General features: G+C 44.9%; 2 protein-coding genes and 2 pseudogenes across 2 annotated transcripts; all 4 read left to right on the plus strand.

Annotated features, from left to right (window-relative positions):
* The window catches only part of LOC123071851 (inactive anthranilate O-methyltransferase 1-like), an 18,293-nt pseudogene extending 9,259 nt beyond the window's left edge, over nucleotides 1-9,034 (plus strand).
* LOC123067723 (probable jasmonic acid carboxyl methyltransferase 1) lies at nucleotides 7,876-10,131 on the plus strand (annotated as a pseudogene).
* Nucleotides 10,132-10,243: 112 nt separating this feature from the next.
* On the plus strand, nucleotides 10,244-12,912 carry LOC123071850 (probable jasmonic acid carboxyl methyltransferase 2). The gene is made up of 5 exons (XM_044495428.1): nucleotides 10,244-10,374; nucleotides 11,310-11,422; nucleotides 11,608-12,003; nucleotides 12,084-12,350; nucleotides 12,443-12,912. Exons 2-5 carry the CDS (start codon nucleotides 11,348-11,350, stop codon nucleotides 12,785-12,787), a joined length of 1,083 nt encoding a protein of 360 aa, XP_044351363.1. The 5' UTR covers nucleotides 10,244-10,374; nucleotides 11,310-11,347; the 3' UTR covers nucleotides 12,788-12,912.
* Nucleotides 12,913-13,762: 850 nt separating this feature from the next.
* LOC123066116 (probable jasmonic acid carboxyl methyltransferase 1) lies at nucleotides 13,763-15,438 on the plus strand. The gene is made up of 4 exons (XM_044489263.1): nucleotides 13,763-13,846; nucleotides 14,160-14,552; nucleotides 14,633-14,899; nucleotides 14,990-15,438. Exons 1-4 carry the CDS (start codon nucleotides 13,763-13,765, stop codon nucleotides 15,314-15,316), a joined length of 1,071 nt encoding a protein of 356 aa, XP_044345198.1. The 3' UTR covers nucleotides 15,317-15,438.
* Nucleotides 15,439-20,086: the final 4,648 nt, after the last annotated feature.

Here is a 20,086-nt window from a genome sequence, read left to right on the forward strand (position 1 = left end):
CCGGGGTCGGCGACGAGGGGCGAGGGCGGTGACGTCGACAGGGACGGTGTCGATCGGGGCAGGGCGGCGCGACGGAGGGAAGAAACAGAGAGGGAAAGTGAATTTTTTTAAGTGTTGTATATATAGGATGGACCTTTAGTACCGGTTGGAGCCACCAACCGGTACTAATGGTCTGTTTTGGCCAGGCCAAGCGGCGGGAAGCGCCCCCCCCCCCCTTTAGTACCGGGTCGTGGCACCAACCGGTACTAAAGACCCCCTCTTTAGTACCGGTTGCAGCCACCACCCGGTACTAAAGGGGGTGCGCTGGCGCAGTGCGGTGCGGCAAGTTTAGTCCCACCTCACTAGTCGAGGGGCTACCGCACTAGTTTATAAGCCCCAGTGCGGTAGCTCTCGAGCTCCTCTCCTAAGCAGGCCTACTAGGCCTACCTGTTCGGTGCTGTCCTGTGGGCCTACTGGGCCTTTGCGGGCCTGCATCCTGGCCCAATAGAAAGTTGTGTTTCTAGTTGTATGCAGGCCGCTTTGGCCCAGTACGCGGGCTTTTTTATTTTCTTAATTTTTTTTGCTTTATTTATTTTTGTTTTATTTATTTTTGAGTTGTTTTTGCTGTATTTAGAGTTTCTTTCTGAATATTTTTGCTTTAGGTACAAAAAATTACAAACTTTCTTTTAGTGCCGGTAGTTTTCAAATTTGAATAGTTTAAATTTTGAATTATTTGAAATTTATGTGAGTCACTAGTTTGTGAATAACTTAACTTTGAAAAAAAATTAGTGATTCTTTTTTCTTATGTTTAATATTATTGTGTTTTATCATTATATTCAATTTGGTAATGCTTAGGTTATTTAAAAAATGAAATGCCTTTGTAACAGATGAGTTTTCGTCCGAAACCCTGATACTTCAAAAAAGATTGTTCATTTTGTACACGAAGTGCATCCAGTTTTTGCCGTAACCCTCTCTACTTTTTTGCACATGCTACGTGGGTGAAATTATGATACCATGCCAACTTTCAACCTTTTATGAGTCCATTTGAAATGCTTTTCAATTTCAGGGTCATTTAGCTGGAAAAAATTAATAAATACATGAAAGAATTTGTTTGCACATAAAATTTCTTCGCGTTTCAAATGCCAAAACACATAACTACCCTAACTATTACAGAGATTCCCTCCTGGGTGTGAAACACAGAAGAAAATGAAGATAGTGAAGCCGATCACATCCCGGATCTTTGGGTGTGAAACTTTTTCTTCGCGTGTGTCCCTTTGCACCGTAGCCATGGAAAATCTTCATCATTTAACTGGATGCTCGGGTCAATATTCACTGTGAATGGAGCAATTTCATCAAACTTTTCATAATCTTCTGACATGTCTGTCTTGTCATCCACTCCCACGATGTTTCTTTTCCCTGAAAGAACTATGTGGCGCTTTGGCTTGTCGTATGATCCATTCGCTTCCTTATCTTTTCTTTTTCTCGGCCTGGTAGACATGTCTTTCACATAAAAAACCTGCGCCACATCATTGACTAGGACGAATGGTTCTTCTGCATATGCAAGATTATTGAGATCCACTGTTGTCATTCCGTACTGCGGGTCTTCCGTGACCCCGCCTCGTGTCATATTGACCCATTTGCACCGAAACAAAGGGACCTTCAAACCACCTGCATAGTTAAGTTCCCATATGTCCTTTATGTAACCATAATATGTTTCCTTTCCCGTGTTGATTGTTGCATCAAAGCGGACACCACTGTTTTGGTTGGTGCTCTTCTTATCTTGGGCGATCGTGTAAAATGTATTCCCATTTATCTGGTACCCTTTGAAAGTCATTATATTCGAAGATGGTAACTGGGACAGCGAGTATAGGTCATCTTCAATATCGCCATCATGCATGGCACGTTTCTGTAACCAACCGGCGAAAGTCCTTGTTTGTTCACGTGTAATCCAGTCATCAGACTTCTCCGGGTGTTTGGAGTGTAGAAAATTCTTGTGTTCCTCCATATACGGAGCCACCAAGGCGGAATTCTGTAGAACTGTGTAGTGTGCTTCAGTGAGAGAATGCCCGTCCATACATATTATTTGATCCCCTCCTAGCGTGCCTTTTCCATCCAGTTTGCCCTTATGCCGCGATTCAGGAACACCAATCGGCTTAAGGTCAGGAATAAAGTCAATACAAAACTCAATGACCTCCTCATTTTCATGGCCCTTCGCGATGCTTCCTTCTGGCCTAGCACGGTTATGAACATATTTCTTCAAGACTCCCATGAACCTCTCAAAGGGGAACATATTGTGTAGAAATACAGGACCCAAAACGTTAATCTCTTCGCAAAGGTGAACTAGGACGTGCGTCATGATGTTGAAGAAGGATGGTGGGAACACCAACTCAAAACTGACAAGACGTTGCACCAAATCATTCTGGTATGATTTCTGGATCGATTACCTTCTGAGAGATGGCATTGAGGAATGCACATAGCTTCACAATGGCTAATCGAACGTTTTCCGGTAGAAGCCCCCTCAATGCAACCGGAAGCAGTTGCATCATAATCACGTGGCAGTCATGAGACTTTAGGTTCTGGAACTTTTTCTCTGCCATATTTATTATTCCCTTTATATTCGACGAGAAGCCAAATGGTACCTTCATGCTGAGCAGGCATTCAAATAAGATTTCCTTCTCTTCTTTGGTAAGAGCGTAGCTGGCCTGACCCTGATGTATGCCGTCTTTTCCGTGCATACGTTGCTGGTCCTCCCATGCCTCTGGTGTATCTTTTGTCTTCCCATACACGCCCAAGAAGCCAAGCAGGGTCACGCAAAGATTCTTCGTCACGTGCATCACGTCGATTGCGGAGCAGACCTCTAGGTCTTTCCAATAGGGCAGGTCCCAAGATATAGATTTCTTCTTCCACATGGGCGCGCGTCCGTCAGCGTCCTTCGGAACAGGTTGTCCGCCAGGACCCTTTCCAAAGATTACCTTCAAATCCTTGACCATATCATGTATATCAGCATCAGTACGGTGGCGAGGCTTTGTCCGGTGATCCGCCTCACCTTTGAAATGCTTGCCTTTCTTTCTTATGGGATGCCTGCTCGAAAAAAATCGACGATGTCCCAGGTACACATTCTTCCTACAACTCTCCAAATATATACTGTCAGTATCATCCAAACAGTGCGTGCATCTGCGGTATCCCTTGTTTGTCTGTCCTGAAAGGTTACTGAGAGTAGGCCAATCATTGATGGTCATGAACAACAACGCCTTTAGGTGAAATTCTTCCTGTCCGTGCTCATCCCACGCACGTACACCTGTTCCATTCCACAGCTGTAATAGTTCTTCAACTAATGGCCTTAGGTACACATCAATGTCGTTGCCGGGTTGCTTAGGGCCTTGGATGAGCACTGGCATCATAATGAACTTCCGCTTCATGCACAATCAAGGAGGAAGGCTATACAAACATAGAGTCACAGGCCACGTGCTATGATTGCTGCTCTGCTCCCCAAAAGCATTAATGCCATCTGCGCTTAGACCAAACCATACGCTCCTTGGGTCACCTGCAAACTCCTCCCTGTACTTTCTCTCGATTTTTTTCCACTGCGAACCGTCAGCGGGTACTCTCAACTTTCCGTCTTTCTTACAGTCTTCTCTGTGCCACCGGATCGCCTTCGCATGCTCTTTGTTTTGGAACAAACGTTTCAACCGTGGTATTATAGGAGCATACCACATCACCTTGGCAGGAATCTTCTTCCTAGGGCGCTCGCCCTCGACATCACCAGGGTCATCGCGACTGATCTTATAACGCAATGCACCACATACCGGGCAAGCGTTCAAATCCTCGCACGCACCGCGGTAGAGGATGCAGTCATTAGGGCATGCATGTATCTTCTGCACCTCTAACTCTAGAGGGCAGGCAGTCTTCTTTGCTTCATACGTACTCTCGGGCAATTCGTTGTCCTTTGGAAGCATATTCTTTATCATTACCAGCAACTTTCCAAATCCCTTGTCAGATACACCATTCTTTGCCTTCCATTGCAGCAATTCCAGTGTGGTGCCCAACTTTTTTTTGTCAGCTTCGCAATTCGGGTACAACAATTTCTTGTGATCCTCTAACATGCGCTGCAACTTCTTCCTCTCTAAATCACTTGCGCAGTTTCTCTTTGCATCGGCAATGGCCCGACCTAGATCGTCAGCGGGCTCATCTGATGCCTCTTCTTCAGCTTGTTCCCGCATTGCCGACTCAGCTTCTTCCTCCATTGTTGTATCATCATATTCAGGGAACCCATGGTCAGGATAGATGTCGTCGTCCTCTTCTTCTTCATTGTCTTCCATCATAACCCCTCTTTCTCCGTGCTTGGTCCAAACATTATAGTGGGGCATGAAACCGGACTCAAATAGGTGGGCGTGAATGGTTCTTGACGTAGAGTAATTGTGACCATTCTTACAGCCAGCACATGGACAAGGCATAAAACCATCCGCCCGCTTGTTTGCCTCAGCGGCAAGTAGAAAAGTATGCACGCCATTAATGAACCCGGGAGAGCATCGGTCATCATACATCCATTGTCGGCTCATATCTTCATTATACACAACACCGAATAGACCAAATTAATACAAGTTCATACATAAAGTTCATACATAAAGTTCATATACAACACTTAATTAAATGCAACATACAAATAACTCTCTAGCTAAAGAATTTTAAATGCAACAACAAATGCGATCAAGATCGCAACTAAGGTAACAATTGATCCAACAGCATAATGATACCAAGCCACACTATCAATGGCATATTTTCTAATCTTTCTAATCTTCAACCTCATTTTCTCCATCTTGATCTTGTGATCATCGACGACATCGGCAACATGCAACTCCAATTCCATCTTCTCCCCCTCAATTCTTTTTAATTTTTCTTTCAAATACTCGTTTTCTCTTTCAACTAAATTTAACCTCTCGACAATAGGGTCGGTTGGAATTTCTGGTTCACATACCTCCTAGATAAAAATATCTATGTCAACTTGATGGGCATAATTTGTCATAAACACGAAATGCAACAACTAGTTTTAAAAGAGAATATACCACATCCGAATCATAACAAGGACGAGGGCCGACGGGGACGGATATCAAAACCATGGCACTATGTATAACAAACAACGTACGGGTAAGACAATTATACGAGTAACTATATATCCAAATCACACAAACATCAATTTGGTAATGTAAAACATTCATGAACAAGAGCCTCACCACAAGGTGGTGCCGGCGATGGGACGGTGCGGGCGATCGACGGTGGTTACGACGGAGATTTAGAAGGCACTAAGTAAACCACACCTACATATGCAAACTAAGTGTTATTTTTGACCTCAAATTGCATATAAATCAAATACTAGCAAATGTAATTCCTCCCAAATTAATCACTACACAAAGCATTGCAAGAGCTAATCTAGCAATGAGAGTTGAAAGGACAAAGTTGCTAACCTTTGTGATCATTTGAATGGATGGGGGCCTTAAAATCTTGACAAATTTTGGGCAAAATTTGTGAGGAGCTCGAGGAAGAGAGGGGAAGAACAGAGGAAGTGAGGGGAAAGGGGAAGAACAGAGTGGCTCGGGTGGACGAAGGGTTTATGTACGTCGACCTTTAGTACCGGTTTGTGCCACGAACCGGTACTAAAGGTGCTGGACAGCCCCAGACTGACAACATCCTGCCACCACTCTCTTTAGTACCGGTTCATGGCACGAACCGGTGCTAAAGGTTCGCCACGAACCGGTACTAATGAGAGCGGCCGGCTAGCCGTTGGAACCGGCACTAATGTGTCTCAGATTTGCCTCTTTTTCTACTAGTGTTTGGACTTGACGCCGGCAGGGGGCGCGGACTATGTTCGGCAGGGGCTGGTGACCGCTACTGTGTGCCTGCGGTGGTGGTTGCTCGGCCTTCGATCCCTCTGCTCGTCGTCCGGGTGCTACTTTTGTCGAAGGGTTGGCCCTCTGCCAGCGGCGGTCCATCGCTCGTCTTGCGCCCAGTGCAGCAGGACCGAGCTCGTCTCGCGCCCGACGGCAGGACCGATCTCGTCTCGCTCCCGGGGTTGCAGGACGGATTGATGGAGGCCAGTTTTGGCCGGTCTATTGGGCCTCGGCGCTGAGGGCCACCCAGGGGTGCGAAAGGCGGGGCCTTTCCGCTTGTCTCTTTGGTTGGGGTAGCGGCGGGTCCCAGGTGAGGTGGTGTCAAGGTCTTGAATGCCGGGGCGGCGGCCCTGGTGGTGGTAGAGCGGTGCTCATGGGCAGAGCCCGTGGCTCGGTGCTGCCTGGTGGCCATGGCCGTGTTGGCAGCGTGGTAGCCGGGGTGTGGCGGTGAGCGTTGTCCGGGGTGAAAACCTATTCTATCTTCGGACGGACCGGCGGCGGCGAAGCTCGTTCCCTTCTTGAAGGCGTCGTCGTGGCTCTCATTGCCCGTCGTGTTGCTCCAGGGGAAACTCTGTTCCTCGGAACGAGCGGTGGCAGCGCTCCGGTGTCGTAACCTTCACGAAGGCGCCGCCATGGAGCCCACGGTTTGTCGTATGCGGCTTCATCTCTTCGCTGTGTTCACGGTTTAAGTCCCCGGTTGCTCTTGTAGTGCTAGGGTTGGTGTTGCTGCGCTCAACGCCTATGTATCCCGCCTTGGGTGTGTGCGTGTGTTGTGGAGGCGTGCGTTGGTACCGGGTTGTTGACGATCGTTGCTTTATATGTAAAGCGGGGCGAAAGCCTTTCTCGGTAACACGATTTCGAGGCGTTTAGAAAAATGCCCTGGCCAAAACACCACCTTTCAACAACCGTGTTGTAGTGACTACTGGCATTTAAACTAACCGGATTATGCAAAATAAGAACAAGAAATAAATTTGAATTTTCTGAATAAGTACATGTCAACTGCAGAACGCTGAGCAGAACAAGATGAAATCCCTGATTGAAGGGGTTATCGTTGAATTATGCAGCAACGCCGGCACCTTGCAGCCCAGGAAGATAGTAATCGCGGACTTGGGCTGCTCCAGTGGTCCAAACGCGCTTGCACTGGTATCGATTGCTGTCAACGCGATCCACGCTCACTATCTTCAGTTCCAGCAACCATCACCAGAAGTGTCTGTGCTCCTCAACGATCTTCCTGAGAACGACTTCAACACGGTGGTGAAGAGCCTAGTCACTCTACGTCAAAGCAACAATCCTGTTGTTCTTACTGGTATCACACCAGGGTCGTTTTACGAGCGGCTCTTCACTAGTGAATCTGTGCATCTTATTTGCTCGTCCAATACTTACATTGGCTCTCAAAGGTACGAGTCTGATGCTACTTTGATGGATCGATCCTGTTGCATTACTCATCGACTCTGTAAGCAAAACCTTATCCTTGCAGGCTCCAGAAGATCTAAAAAGGAATCTCATCCCAGCATATGACATTGATGAGCATTCTAGGCGTGAAAGACTTCCTATAGTGCTTGAGGCTTATGCAAAACAATACAGGAAATATTTCACACTTTTTTTGGAGCTGAGAGCCAAAGAGTTGGTCTCAGGAGGCCGAATGATTATTTCGCTGCTAGGGAGACGTTCTGATATAATCACCACCAAATTCCCTTTCCTTCTAGAAATTGTAGCTCAGATTCTATGTGTCATGGTCTCAGAGGTACATTTCTTTACTTTCTTTTCTAGCATGCATCTTTGGCGATCAAAGGTGCGATCATTTTTTTTGACCGAAGTTTTTTATTCAAAATTTTTTTTTTGACCGAAGCAAAGGTGCGAGCATTATATTTGACCTCATGATCTTATGGTTATATTAACAGGGTGTATCGACAAAGAAAAGTTTGATTCTTTTTATGGGCTAATGCATGAACCTTCGCTCAAAGAGCTGAGAGAGATCATCCAAGAAGAGGGTTCCTTTTCAATCAGGGAGATGCGGGAGCATGACCCTAGAACCGATATAAACAAGACTCTCAGCACCCCAGGCATATTCGCGGGATTTCTGAGATCTTTGTTTGAGCCGGTAATAGTCCAACATTTTGGATATGTCATGGATGAATTCGTGAGGACCGTGGAGCGGCGGTATATCCTAGAGGGAAGCTTGCAAGAGGAGCGTGCCAAGTGCCCTTATGCTATGCTGGTCGTATCCCTCGCAAAGGCATGATTATCAGGTACCTAAAGGTGCATCACATTTGATGATAGTGAAACTGATGCTTTCTTTGAGGCCAAATGTGTGTCCATTTGATTATGTAAACTACACATTGTGATGTTAGCTTTGTATCTCTCAACATGGCATGACATGTTTGTAAAATTGAATATCAAATTCAATCATATTTGCTGGAGACGGGAAAAACTAAATACATGCTGAAATAATATTTCCATTATCGTTGCCAAGTGTTTGTATTTTCCCCTTATCCGATAATGTGTTTGACTTTGGTATTGTAGTTCTCGTGTGGTATAGGAATTCCCTTCTGTTCATATGGTAGTTTGAAGAACACAATAGGACTCTTCACTAGTACAGAACATGCCATCTCTAGTAGCTAAAGAAAAAAACATTAACGGCGAAGAACATTGACCATATTATTGCCCCTTTAGCCTTTCTACTTGCTGGCCCAAACAGTAGAGACAGGTAACAGATTGAGGAGCACATTGTCCATATTATTGAGCATAGAAAAAGAGAAGTTGAACTTCCACTGCAAGCGAACCCATGGCCTCAAAATAACAAATATGCTGATATAAAACAAACTCTGGTAGTGATATGTTGTTAATGTATTATATCCTGATTTGAATTTGACCTAATATTTCAGTCAACATTTCTATTAGCTGCTCTTTGTTGATAAGCACGTTGACCCATCTGTTTCACCAAATAATTAAGCAGCCAGAAGAGCCATCCCCAGTTAGAATAAAAAACAAGAGCTGAACTTCCAGGACATCTCAGTCTCACCATCTCTTTCCTAATCTTGCTCTCTCAGGTTCAAGGTCTCTGGAGGTTAGCCCTGCTGCAAGCAAAGCCATGTCTTCCAAACAGAGATGTGAATATGAATCAAGGTCAAGGGGAAACTAGCTATGCTCACAAATCAACTTTTCAGGCAATTTCTTCTCTCTTAATTTGCTCATGAGTGTTGTTTCTATGGTCCCTTCTCCTGAAACTTGGCTTCTGAAGACTGTCTCATCAAGAATCTTCTCATAGCATATCTTATATTACTAACAACTAAACTAAGATCATAATGAAAAAATAATAATTTTGGAAACGGTTAAACCTGATAGAAGCAGCGATCGTCGAACTATGCAGCAACACCACCACCTTGTCGTACGGGGAGACGGTGATCGCGGACTTGGTCTGCTCCTCTGGCCCAAACGTGGTAGCACTGGTGTCAATCGCTCTCGAGGCCACCTGCAGCCACTTTCTTCATTTGCGGCAGCCACCCCCAGAAGTCTCTGTACGCCTTAATGATCTCCCATACAATGGCTTCAACTTGGTGGTGTAAAGCTTGGTTGGCAAATCGGCGAGCCTGTTGTTGTAACTGGTGTTGTACCAGGGTCATTCTATGAGAGGCTCTTCCCTAGTGGCTCGGTGCATATTTTCTGTTCATCCAACAGCTTTCATTGGCTCTCAAAAGGTATCAACTTGACACCACTCCAGTAGCATTTGTCCCTTCACCATCTGATCTTTCAGAGGTACAGGCTCAAGATTTAAGGATAAACCAAATCCCGGTGTATGACATCAATGGGAATGTCAGGTGTGAAAGACTCCCAGTGGTCGCTGGAGCTTATGCACGACAATTCAGGAAAGATTTCACACTTTTCCTGCTGCTGAGAGCCAAAGAATTGGTTCCAGAAGGTCGGATGGTTGTTTCCCTCCCAGGGAGGCGTTCTGATGAGCCTCTTTGTACATACCGGTGCATGGACCTTCTGATGAAGAGCTGAGAGGGATCATCCAAGAAGAGGGCTCCTTCTCAATCACAGAGATGTGGGTGCACGACCCTACAAGCGGCCTCCTCACCCTAAACAGGATGGTGAATAGTCTGAGAGCTGCATTCGAACAAATAATAGTCCAGCATTTTGGCTTGTCCGGAGAGGTCATGGATGAATTTGCGAGGACCAGCGAGAAGCACTTGAGCCTGCTTCGCAGCTCACAAGTCAAGCATACCAAAAACCCGAGCTGGTTGTATCACTCACCAAGGCATGACAGGACAACTGGCGTGTTACTGCTGCTAGCCTGTATCTCACACCAATTCGTGATATGTCTGTAAAATTCAACGTCAAACTTAATTGGATCTGTGAGATTCGAAAATGGCAAATATCTGCTGAAATTGGATTCTGAGACATATTTTTTCATTGTTTCAGCAAAGTATCTATCTCACAGCGCAATTGAGTGACACTGAAGCTCTACAGAAGTACAAGATATTGCCTTCTGTTCCATGATAATTTTGTAAGAATATAAACAAAACTCCTATGATATATTATAGGATATTATTTCATTATATTTCCTTTCGACGCATCATGAATTGAAGACTGTATACGTGCTGGTTTGTTATTCGGCTTCTTGATGTACGTGCATTTCTTCTGCACTTGCTTGTTTCCATTGGCAAATGCATTGTATAGCAGCATAAAGCACAAAAAAAAACTCGAAGGCACAATCATGTACACCAATGAATTTATCTCCAAAAGAAAGGTTGCATTTGTACTGCTCTAAATTATCTGAAATGCTTGCTTTTTTTTTCATTGGATCGCATGCTAACAGTTTAACCAGATGAAAATAATAAGTGTGCTAGTCTAAAATAAATAATTGTCTTTACTAGTGACAGGTTGTCAGTATTATATCCTGATCCTGTCACCAAATAGGTGGTGGATATTCAAGGACACGTTGAAACAATATGCTAACAACTCTGGCGTTAAACGGTTTGGATTATTTACCCAGTGCATTAATTCATTCATATGCCTGGCCACCAATTATTTGGCTGCTTGATGTATATGCATTAGTTCCGTAGTTGCTTGTGAAGAATCCAATTCCAGAAGGTATGTCTGCATAGCACTAAACAAAAACTAAGTGAACGGTGGGTGTAAATAAAGAACTCTACATATTACTACTTACTACACAACAAAATGTTGCATCGGTGCTGCTCTAGAATGTCTACTTCATTGGATTCCATTTTGATAATTTAACCACATACAAATGACAAGCCTGCCAATTAAAAAAATGTCGCGTCTGCTAGTGACAGGCTGTTTGTACTATATGCTGATCAGAATTTGACCAACCATTCATGTCTTTCCATCATCCTTTTGAGCTTTTAAAAACCCAACCTTTCAACTCAAGCAGTTTAAGTGTTGATTGAACTCATTGCCTTCCCAATCTGGTTCTTGCAGATTAAGGACTCTACCCTAGCTTTGTTCCAAGCAAAGTCATGACCTCCAAGCAGATGGTGCATATGAATCAAGGACAAGGGGAAACAAGCTATGTTCGCAACTCCGATATTCAGGTGCCTTCTCTTATCTCGATTAATTCATCGATCTATGCTAACCTGTTCTTTGGCTCTTGCCTTCTCAATACATCATTTCATTGCTGAGATTGAAAAGAATTTTTAGTGAAGTTAAGAAGCATACCATTTAGCTAAAGGATTAAACAAGATTTTCTGAAGAGTGAAGAGTTAAAACTCTATTGCAGAATGCTCTGCAGAACAGGCTGAAGCCCCTGATAGAAGCGGCCATCGTTGAGTTATGCAGCAGCACTAACACCTCGTTCCCCGAAAAAATGCTGATCGCGGACTTGGGCTGCTCCTCTGGACCAAACGCGCTAGCACTGGTATCGATTGCTGTCGAGGCCATCCATAGCCACTGCCTTCAGTTACAGCAGCCACCACCGGAAGTGTGCGTGCTCCTCAACGACCTGCCTGACAACGATTTCAACACTGTGGTGAAGAGCCTGGTCATGCTCCATCAAAGCAACAAGCCTGCTGTTGTGACTGTTGGGATCACGCCGGGGTCGTTTTATGAGAGGCTCTTCACTAGTGGCTCCATGCATCTTTTCTGCTCGTCCAACAGCCTGAATTGGCTCTCAAAGGTGGGAGTTTGATACTGCTCGATGGATCGATCCATTTCCATTAACTTTTGATTCTGTAAGCAAAATCTTATCCCTTACAGGTTCCTGAAGATCTAACGAGGAACCGGATTCCGGCTTACGATGTTGATGAGCATGCTAGGAGTGAAAGGCTCCCTATGGTCTTTGAGGCTTATGCACAACAATTCAGGAAAGATTTCACACTTTTCTTGGAGCTGAGAGCCAAAGAACTAGTCCCAAGAGGCTGGATGGTTGTGTCCCTTACAGGAAGGCGTTCTGATGACTGCGCTTCGAAATTCTCTCACGTGTGGGAAATCTTTGCTCAGATTCTAAGTGTCATGGCCTCAGAGGTACATTTCTTTACTGTTTTTTCTGTAGTTATTATCTCGGTTTCTACTGAACGCGCCTATTTGAAGTCTCGGTCTCGTGCCATGATTGACAGGGCATGATTGACAAAGTGAAGTATGATTCGTTCTACGTTCCGGTGTATGGACCTTCGGATGAAGAGCTCCGGGAGATCATCCAAGCAGAGGGCTCCTTTTCGATCACTGAGATGCGGGCACACGACTTCACACGCGGTCGGGACGCCGGTCTCATCACTGCAGGCTGGTATGCGAACCAGATGAGAGCCGCGTTTGAGCCGATAGTCGTGCATCATTTCGGAGATGTGATGGATGAATTTGTGAGGACCGCGGAGCGGCGCTGGAGCGTGGAGGGAAGCTTGCAGGAGGAGGTTGCCAGATACCCTCGGGCTCAGCTTGTCGCCTCGCTCACCAAGAAAGCATGATGATCACTTGGCCATATCGCTCGTTTCTAGGGGAAAATGCATGTCAAATTCACCATGTAATTAAAGCACATCCCTTTTGTGTTATGTCTGTTTTCAATAAGATCCGCGATGAGACTGAAGCTGAAGCAATAGTATTCCGATCGATTGACTAGCAACAGCAGCACCCGCCTGCCCACGGAGACGCTTATGCTGGCGTCTCGTGGCCGGCCAGTTTGGGGCGCCCTGGAGCACGATGCAGACAGGGCTCGGACTCGGATCGCCGGCCAAACAGCACGACGCTTCACAGCTTCTCTTCTTCTTGCTGCTATGCGCACAGTATGTACGTTTGTTTCTGGTCGCTTGACACGTTTAGTTGGAGAAGCACGCGCATACGTGCTCATATGGCAATGAGGAGGAGGAGGAAAAGTCGTATCCATTGTGTTTTCGTTCTAGAAAGGAGTCACTACAGGCTGCAACAAAACTTACCATCCACAGCGCAATGGCAACGAAAATGTGCGAAAAATCAAGGGCGAAATTGCAAGTTCAGATTCATGTTCAACTGCACAATTTTCTCCCGCAAAGGAAAACTGCACCATAAGTCGAAAACTCAACAGCAACAACAGAAACTGCGCGATAACCTGGAACTTTTTTTTTTCTGTTTAGTTTCTTTCTCGGGTTTTTTTCTCACCGTTTCTGGTTTTTTCGATGCACCATGCAAGAACCGGGAAGATGATGGAAGGATTCCTCCACTTCACATGCATTGGTTGGTTGCACGCGTTTGTCACTTGCCACGAAGAAACACTGCATGCAGCAGTACAACGTACGAAATGCCACAGTGGACTAAACGTGCTAAATGCCTTTCGATTTAAATGTGTGGAAGTGGAATAGCCCTGGTAGGTCTTTCCCACTACTAGCACGTTTTTAGCATTGCCTTGCTAATCTGGTTATTGCAGGTATAAAATCTGGAGGTGAGGTTTAGTCCTGCTCCCACAAGCAATGGCCTCCAAGCAGATGACGCAGATGCTGCATATGAATCAAGGACAAGGGGAAACTAGCTATGCTCGCAACTCTAGTATTCAGGTACCTTCTTCTCATATCTTGATTGTCTCGCAAGTTATGGTTCTACGGACTGGCATTGACAACTGGCATCACGAAACTATCTCATCAACAACTTATATAAAATTTAGAATTTTCTTTCGTCAGTTCATAATTTGGATTATACTATTGGTATTTGAAAGAACAAACCAGAAAGTTAATGTGCATGTTGTTTAGCTAAAATATTCGACTAGATTTTATTAGTAATTTCGGGTGCTTGCATCAATCGATGCAATGACCGAGGATGTCCTTGGTTTCGAGGGAAAAGATTTTCTTAACAAGTGCAAGCAAACTGCAGACAGCTGAGCAGAAGAGGATGAAACCCCTAATTGAAGCAGTCATCGCTGAATTATGCAGTAGCACTAGCACCTTGGTGCCTGGTAAGATGGTGATCGTGGACATGGGCTGCTCCACGGGCCCAAACGCGCTCACACTTGTATCAATTGCCGTCAAGGCGGTCCAAGATCACTATTTTCAGGTCCAACAACCACCACCGGAAGTGTGTTTGCTCCTGAACGATCTCCCTAACAACGACTTCAACACGGTGGTCAAGAGCCTAGTCATGCTTCGTCAAAGCAATGAGCATGTCGTCGTGACTGGTATCACACCGGGGTCATTTTATGAGCGCCTCTATACTAGTGGCTCTTTACATCTTGTCTGCTCTTCGAACAGTTTGCATTGGCTCTCAAAGGTTTGAGTCTGATACTGCTCGATCGATCAATCCATTACATATTACTAGTCGACTTTGTAAGCAAAAAATCATCTATGCAGGCTCCTGAAGATCTATTCAAGAATCACATCCCAGCATATGACATGGACAAGGATGCTAGGCGTCAAAGATACCGTATAGTGCTTGAGGCTTATGCAAAACAGTTTAGGAAAGATTTCACCAATTTCCTGGAGCTGAGAGCCAAAGAATTGGTCTCAAAAGGCCGAATGGTTGTTTCCCTGGTAGGGAGGCGTTCTGATGTAACCGCCACCAAATTCTCTTATCTTTCAAGAACTATATCTCAGATTCTAAGTGTCATGGTCTCAGAGGTATATTTCTTCATATATTATAATACATCATTTTATCTTTTACAATCAAGCGCAAACATTTGATCTCTTTTTTGATGGTATTATTAATAGGGTGTGATCGACAAAGAAAAGTTTGATTCTTTTTATGTGCCAGTGTATGAACCTTCTAGTAAAGAGGTGAGAGAGATCATTAAAGAAGAGGGCTCCTTTTCGATCAGGGAGATGCAGGTGCATGACCCTACAACCGATATGAACAATGCTCTCAGCACCCCAAGCAAGTTCGTCAATCTCTTGAGAGCTTTATGTGAGCCAATATTAGTCCAACATTTTGGAGATGTCATGTATGAATTCGTGAGCACCGCGGAGCGTCACTGGAGCATGGAGGGCAACTTGTTAGGTCCTTATGCTATGTTGGCCATATCCCTTGCAAAGGCATGATGGTCCGGTACATCAAGGATACGTCCACATTAAGTTACATCATAGTTGATGAGATTGAACTGTAACTTTATTTGAGGCAACAATGTATGGCTACTTCATAATGCAAAATACATCTCGTGGTGTGTTGTGAAGGTATTCATGGATGGACAAAATGAACTATCATTAATCTCTACTATTAAATGAGAGTTAATCATTGTATGCTTTACTTCGCCACCATCCGCTACTCAATCAAATCAAATCATACCAAAACCTAAACTAAATCAAAACTTCCCTTGCCTTCCCCTACTCATACCCGAATCAAATTAAATCTTACCAAAACCTTACATAAAGCAAAACTTACCTTTGCTTTCCTCTACCCATACTCGAATCAACTAAAATCCTACCAAAATTTGGAATATGATGGGTGTAAGATTTATGTCGGACACGATTGATGTTGAACCATTAGAACATGTATGCCCCATTGAAACATACGTGTAATTAGCTAGTACTGATTAGCCGAACATGTTGAGGAAAGCAATAATTTAAAAAAAAATTCCCGCGATCACGCAAGATCTATCTAGGTGATGCATAGCAACGAGAGGGGAGAGTGTGTCCACGTACCCTCGTAGACCGAAAGTGGAAGCGTTTCAATAACACGGTTGATGTAGTCGAACGTCTTCGCGATCCAACAGATCCAAGTACCAAACGTACGGCACCTTCGCTTTCAGCACACATTCAGCTCGATGACGTCCCTTGTGCTCCTGATCCAGTTGAGGACGAGGGGTAGTTCCGTTAGCACGACGGCGTGGCGACGGTGATGATGATGCTACCGGCACAGGGCTTCGCCTAAGCTCTATGATGGTATGATCAAGGTGTGTAACTGTGGAGGGGGGCACCGCACACGGTTGGGAGAGAAACTTGTGTGTCCTAGGGTGCCCTCCTGCCCCCGTATATAAAGGAGCAAGGGGAGGCCGGCCGGCCCTCCTTGGTGCGCCCAAACAAGGGGAGTCCTACTAGGACTACTAGTCCTAGTAGGATTCCACCAAGAGGGAGAGAGGGGGAAGGAAGGAGAGGGAGAGGGAGAAGGAAAGGGGGGCACCGCCCCCCGTTGAAAGGATCGAGAAGAGGTGTCTAGACGGGGGTGATTAGACCCTCAACAACTAAAGTTGGCAGTTTTTAAGTTTTTCAAGTTGAGGTGATAGATTGACACATTTTCAAGCAAGCATGCAAAGAGTATATGAGCAGCGGAAAGTAAAGCATGCAACTTGCAAGAAAGTTGTAAGTGCATCTAGTGCCACCCCTAGTTGGTTTTGGAGTATTGACGACAAAGTTGGTTGAGGGACTAATGCGTTTGTGAGAATTGCAGGATAACGCAGGAACTATCCCTCATTGATTCGGTTTACCTACCGGAGATGACCCCTAAAAATGTATGAAGACATTGAAGACAATGGTGGTGTGTGAAGATATTCACACTGGAGACTATGACATGAGAAGACATTGAGTGAAGACTATGGAGCGCGAAGACTGAGTTGTTTTGTTGTTTCCTTTTCTTCTTTGTTGAGTCATAGGAACCACCGTACTGTTAAGTGGGGTCCAAGTGAACAAAGTCAGAGTGACTGAAGTGATGCTCAACCCAAATCCTATGTCTTCGAGCAAAGATAATGAGAGCAAATCTTATCCAGAGCTGGATGAGTCAGCTTTGCTTGTAGCCCAAGTAAAGTTGCCGTGTGTGTTTGAAATCTGACCGTTGGAATACGTGTCAGTTCCTTAGTGACCCGGGGTCATTTCGGACATATCAGGTCGGGTTGCCTTGTGGCTATAAATAGCCCACCCCCTACACCATAAATTGGTGGCTGCACAGAGTTAGTTTACGGCTTTTGTCATTTTGAGAGCAACCCACCTCGAAGCCTTTGAGAGAGAAATCCTTGCGAGGACAAAGCCCAAACACCCAGAGCCAAAGAGTGTTAGGCATCACTGAAGTCTTTCTGTCTGTGTGACTTGAAGACTTATTACACTTGAGGACTGTGTATCCTCCAGCCGGTTAGGCATCGCGTTCTGAGCATCCAAGAGTCATTGTGGATTGCCGGTGAACGAAGTCTGTGAAGGTTCGGAAGTCTACCTTGAAGACTTACCAGAGTGATTGGGCGATGATTGTGTGTCCTTAGCTCAAGGGGAATAAGGGGAATAAGGTGAAGACGCGGTCTTCTGAGTTGAATCTCAGCCTCCCTAACCAGACGTACAGTTGTCACAGCAACTGGAACTGGTCCAACAAATCTTGTGTCTTCAACAAGTGACTGGTTCTATCTCTTCCCTCCTTTACTTTGAGTTTGTCTTCGTGAAGTCATTGCTTATTTGTCTTATCTGTTTGACTTCATTGCTTGACTACTATCGTTGATTGGCTTTGTACTATCTTCCATCCTGATCCTTACTACCTAGCTGCTATTAGTCTTTGTACGTTCACATTATTGCATACTTGACTATGGCTTGCTTGTTGTAGTTTATCTTCCGCTGCATATCAATTAGATCATTTCTATTGTTTGTCTTCGAAACTTCCACGTTTTGAAGACTTTGATAAAAATCGCCTATTCACCCCCCCTCTAGTCGATAACTAGCACTTTCAATTGGTATCAGAGCAAGGTACTCCCTTGTTCTGTGTGATTCGGTTTAACCACCTGGAGTTTAGCTATGCCGACTGTAGGGATAATCAAAGTCTCCGCTGCTTGCCCCATGTTCGATGGAACTGAATATCCCTACTGGAAGAATAAGATGCGCATGCATCTTGAAGCCATTAATGTCGACCTCTGGTATGTCATCAAGAACGGCGTTCCAAAAACTCATGAAGGTGTCACCCCTGCTAATGTCAAGAAGTTCATTCAACTGGACTCGACTGCAAAGAACATCATCTGTGGTCATCTGACCAAAGGACAGTATGGTCGTGTGAGTGCTCTGGAAACGTCAAAGCTAGTCTGGGACTGGGTGTCCAAGGTTAACGAAGGCGTCTCAACTCAGAGAGATCAAAGGATCAGTGTTCTTCGCAACCTCTTCAACCGCTTCAAGAGAAACGACAATGAAAATGTCCAACTCACGTTTGATCGCCTCACCGACATCACAAATGAGCTTCAGGCTCTCGGCGCCACTGAGATCACTAAGCATGAAATCGTCCAGACGCTGCTGAGATCTCTTGATAGCTCCTTTGACACCCTTGCCCTCATGATACAAGAACGTCCCGACTTCAAGACTCTCGATCCGTCTGATATACTTGAGAGGCTCAACACACATGAGTTCCAGCTTTCTGAGAAAAGAGATATCTATGGCCCCAACTATGGCCGAACTCGTGCTTTGAAGGCAAAAGTTGTTTCCTCATCTAAAGAAGAAGAATCTGACTGCGGTTCTGATGATCCTGAAGACATTGGAAGGGAACTTGCTATGCTCGTGAAGAAGTTCCAGAAATTCACCAAGAAGAAGGGCTTCAGAAAGTCTTCATGATCCAGTTCAAGAAATGATGAAGCTTTCACTCAAGACAACAAGAAGAGAACATGTCACAAGTGTAAGAAGCCTGGGCACTACATCTCTGAGTGTCCTCAGAGGGACAACGAGAAGAAGAAGAAGAAGAGCAAGGAATATGACTCTGATGACAAGAAGAAGAAGAAATCTTCAAAGTCTTCTTCCAAGTCCTCATCAAAGTCTTCATCTCATAAGAAGAGCTCATCTGGCAAGGCTCGTGCTTTTGTTGGCAAGGAAATGGATTCAGAGGAGGAGTCTGCTTCTGAGGAGGCGGAGGTGGAATCTAAAGCTGAGTCCGACTCTGGCGTTGCAAGTCTGGCTCTAGCCACAACCTACGTTGCCAAGTCCATCTTCAACACTGAAGACAATGACTCCCACACCAACGCTGATGATGACAAGGATGATCCTGCTCCCACCTACTGCTGCATGGCACGCGATGCCAAGGTAAAATCACGCGATGCTTACTTTCAAACATCAAGTGAAGATGACTCTGATTGTGAATCTAAACCCAGCTACAAAACACTTGCTAAAATTGCTACAGAACAACAAAGGGCTATGGAACATACTCAAAAACTGTTAGACAAAAGCGATGACCTGTTGGACGCGGAAATGACACGTTCACAGTCCTTAGTTGAAGACATAAAAAATCTTCATGCTAAGTATCAAGAACTTGAAAGTCTTCATGAGACGCTCTCAACCAATTATGAAAAGCTCTCCTATGATTATCTTCAAAGGAAGCAAGAGCTTGAGAAATTGAAATCGACTCATGAAGATCTTCAAAAAGAGAATGAGTCATTTCGCGCTCAACAGATCAGTTCCGCTCAGGATGGATTTGAACCACCATGTTTAAAAAGCATTGAGCGTGATAACGCTGCCTCTGTTGCTGAATGTTCCAATGCTGCTACTGTTGCTTTGTCTTCAACTACTGATGTGGAAACTAACCCCTCTACTGAGGATACCACTACTATTGCTGATGAAAATGCTAGGTTGAAGACATTGCTTGAAACATGGATGTATAAAAGTCTAAAAGGGCATCAGACACTTTGTGATGTCCTCAAAAAGCAGATTCTGAACCGAAACCCTAGGAAAGAGGGTGTTGGGTTCGAGAGGAAAATGAATGCTGATGGTTCCTACTGGAAGCCTGAGCAGTATCCCAAAACCACATGGGTTGCTACAAAGGAACCTTCAGTGGATCCATCCACTTTATCTAGCTTTACCTGTGCTTATCCTATTATCATTGATGAATCCTTTGATGCAAACTATAAACTGTTCAAAAATCAGAATGGT

This window comes from Triticum aestivum, chromosome 3B (assembly GCF_018294505.1).
Source record: "Triticum aestivum cultivar Chinese Spring chromosome 3B, IWGSC CS RefSeq v2.1, whole genome shotgun sequence".
Lineage (NCBI taxonomy): Eukaryota > Viridiplantae > Streptophyta > Magnoliopsida > Poales > Poaceae > Triticum > Triticum aestivum.

Excerpts from the sequence above, each read along its gene's own strand:
- LOC123071850 (XM_044495428.1), top strand. The coding sequence starts at position 11,348 with ATGACCTCCAAGCAGATGGTGCATATGAATCAAGGACAAGGGGAAACA. Across the intron at positions 12,004-12,083 it reads GCCTGAATTGGCTCTCAAAG|GTTCCTGAAGATCTAACGAG; the intron begins GTGGGAGTTTGA and ends TATCCCTTACAG. Across the intron at positions 12,351-12,442 it reads TAAGTGTCATGGCCTCAGAG|GGCATGATTGACAAAGTGAA; the intron begins GTACATTTCTTT and ends CATGATTGACAG.
- LOC123066116 (XM_044489263.1), top strand. The coding sequence starts at position 13,763 with ATGGCCTCCAAGCAGATGACGCAGATGCTGCATATGAATCAAGGACAA. Across the intron at positions 13,847-14,159 it reads CTCGCAACTCTAGTATTCAG|ACAGCTGAGCAGAAGAGGAT; the intron begins GTACCTTCTTCT and ends AGCAAACTGCAG. Across the intron at positions 14,553-14,632 it reads GTTTGCATTGGCTCTCAAAG|GCTCCTGAAGATCTATTCAA; the intron begins GTTTGAGTCTGA and ends TCATCTATGCAG.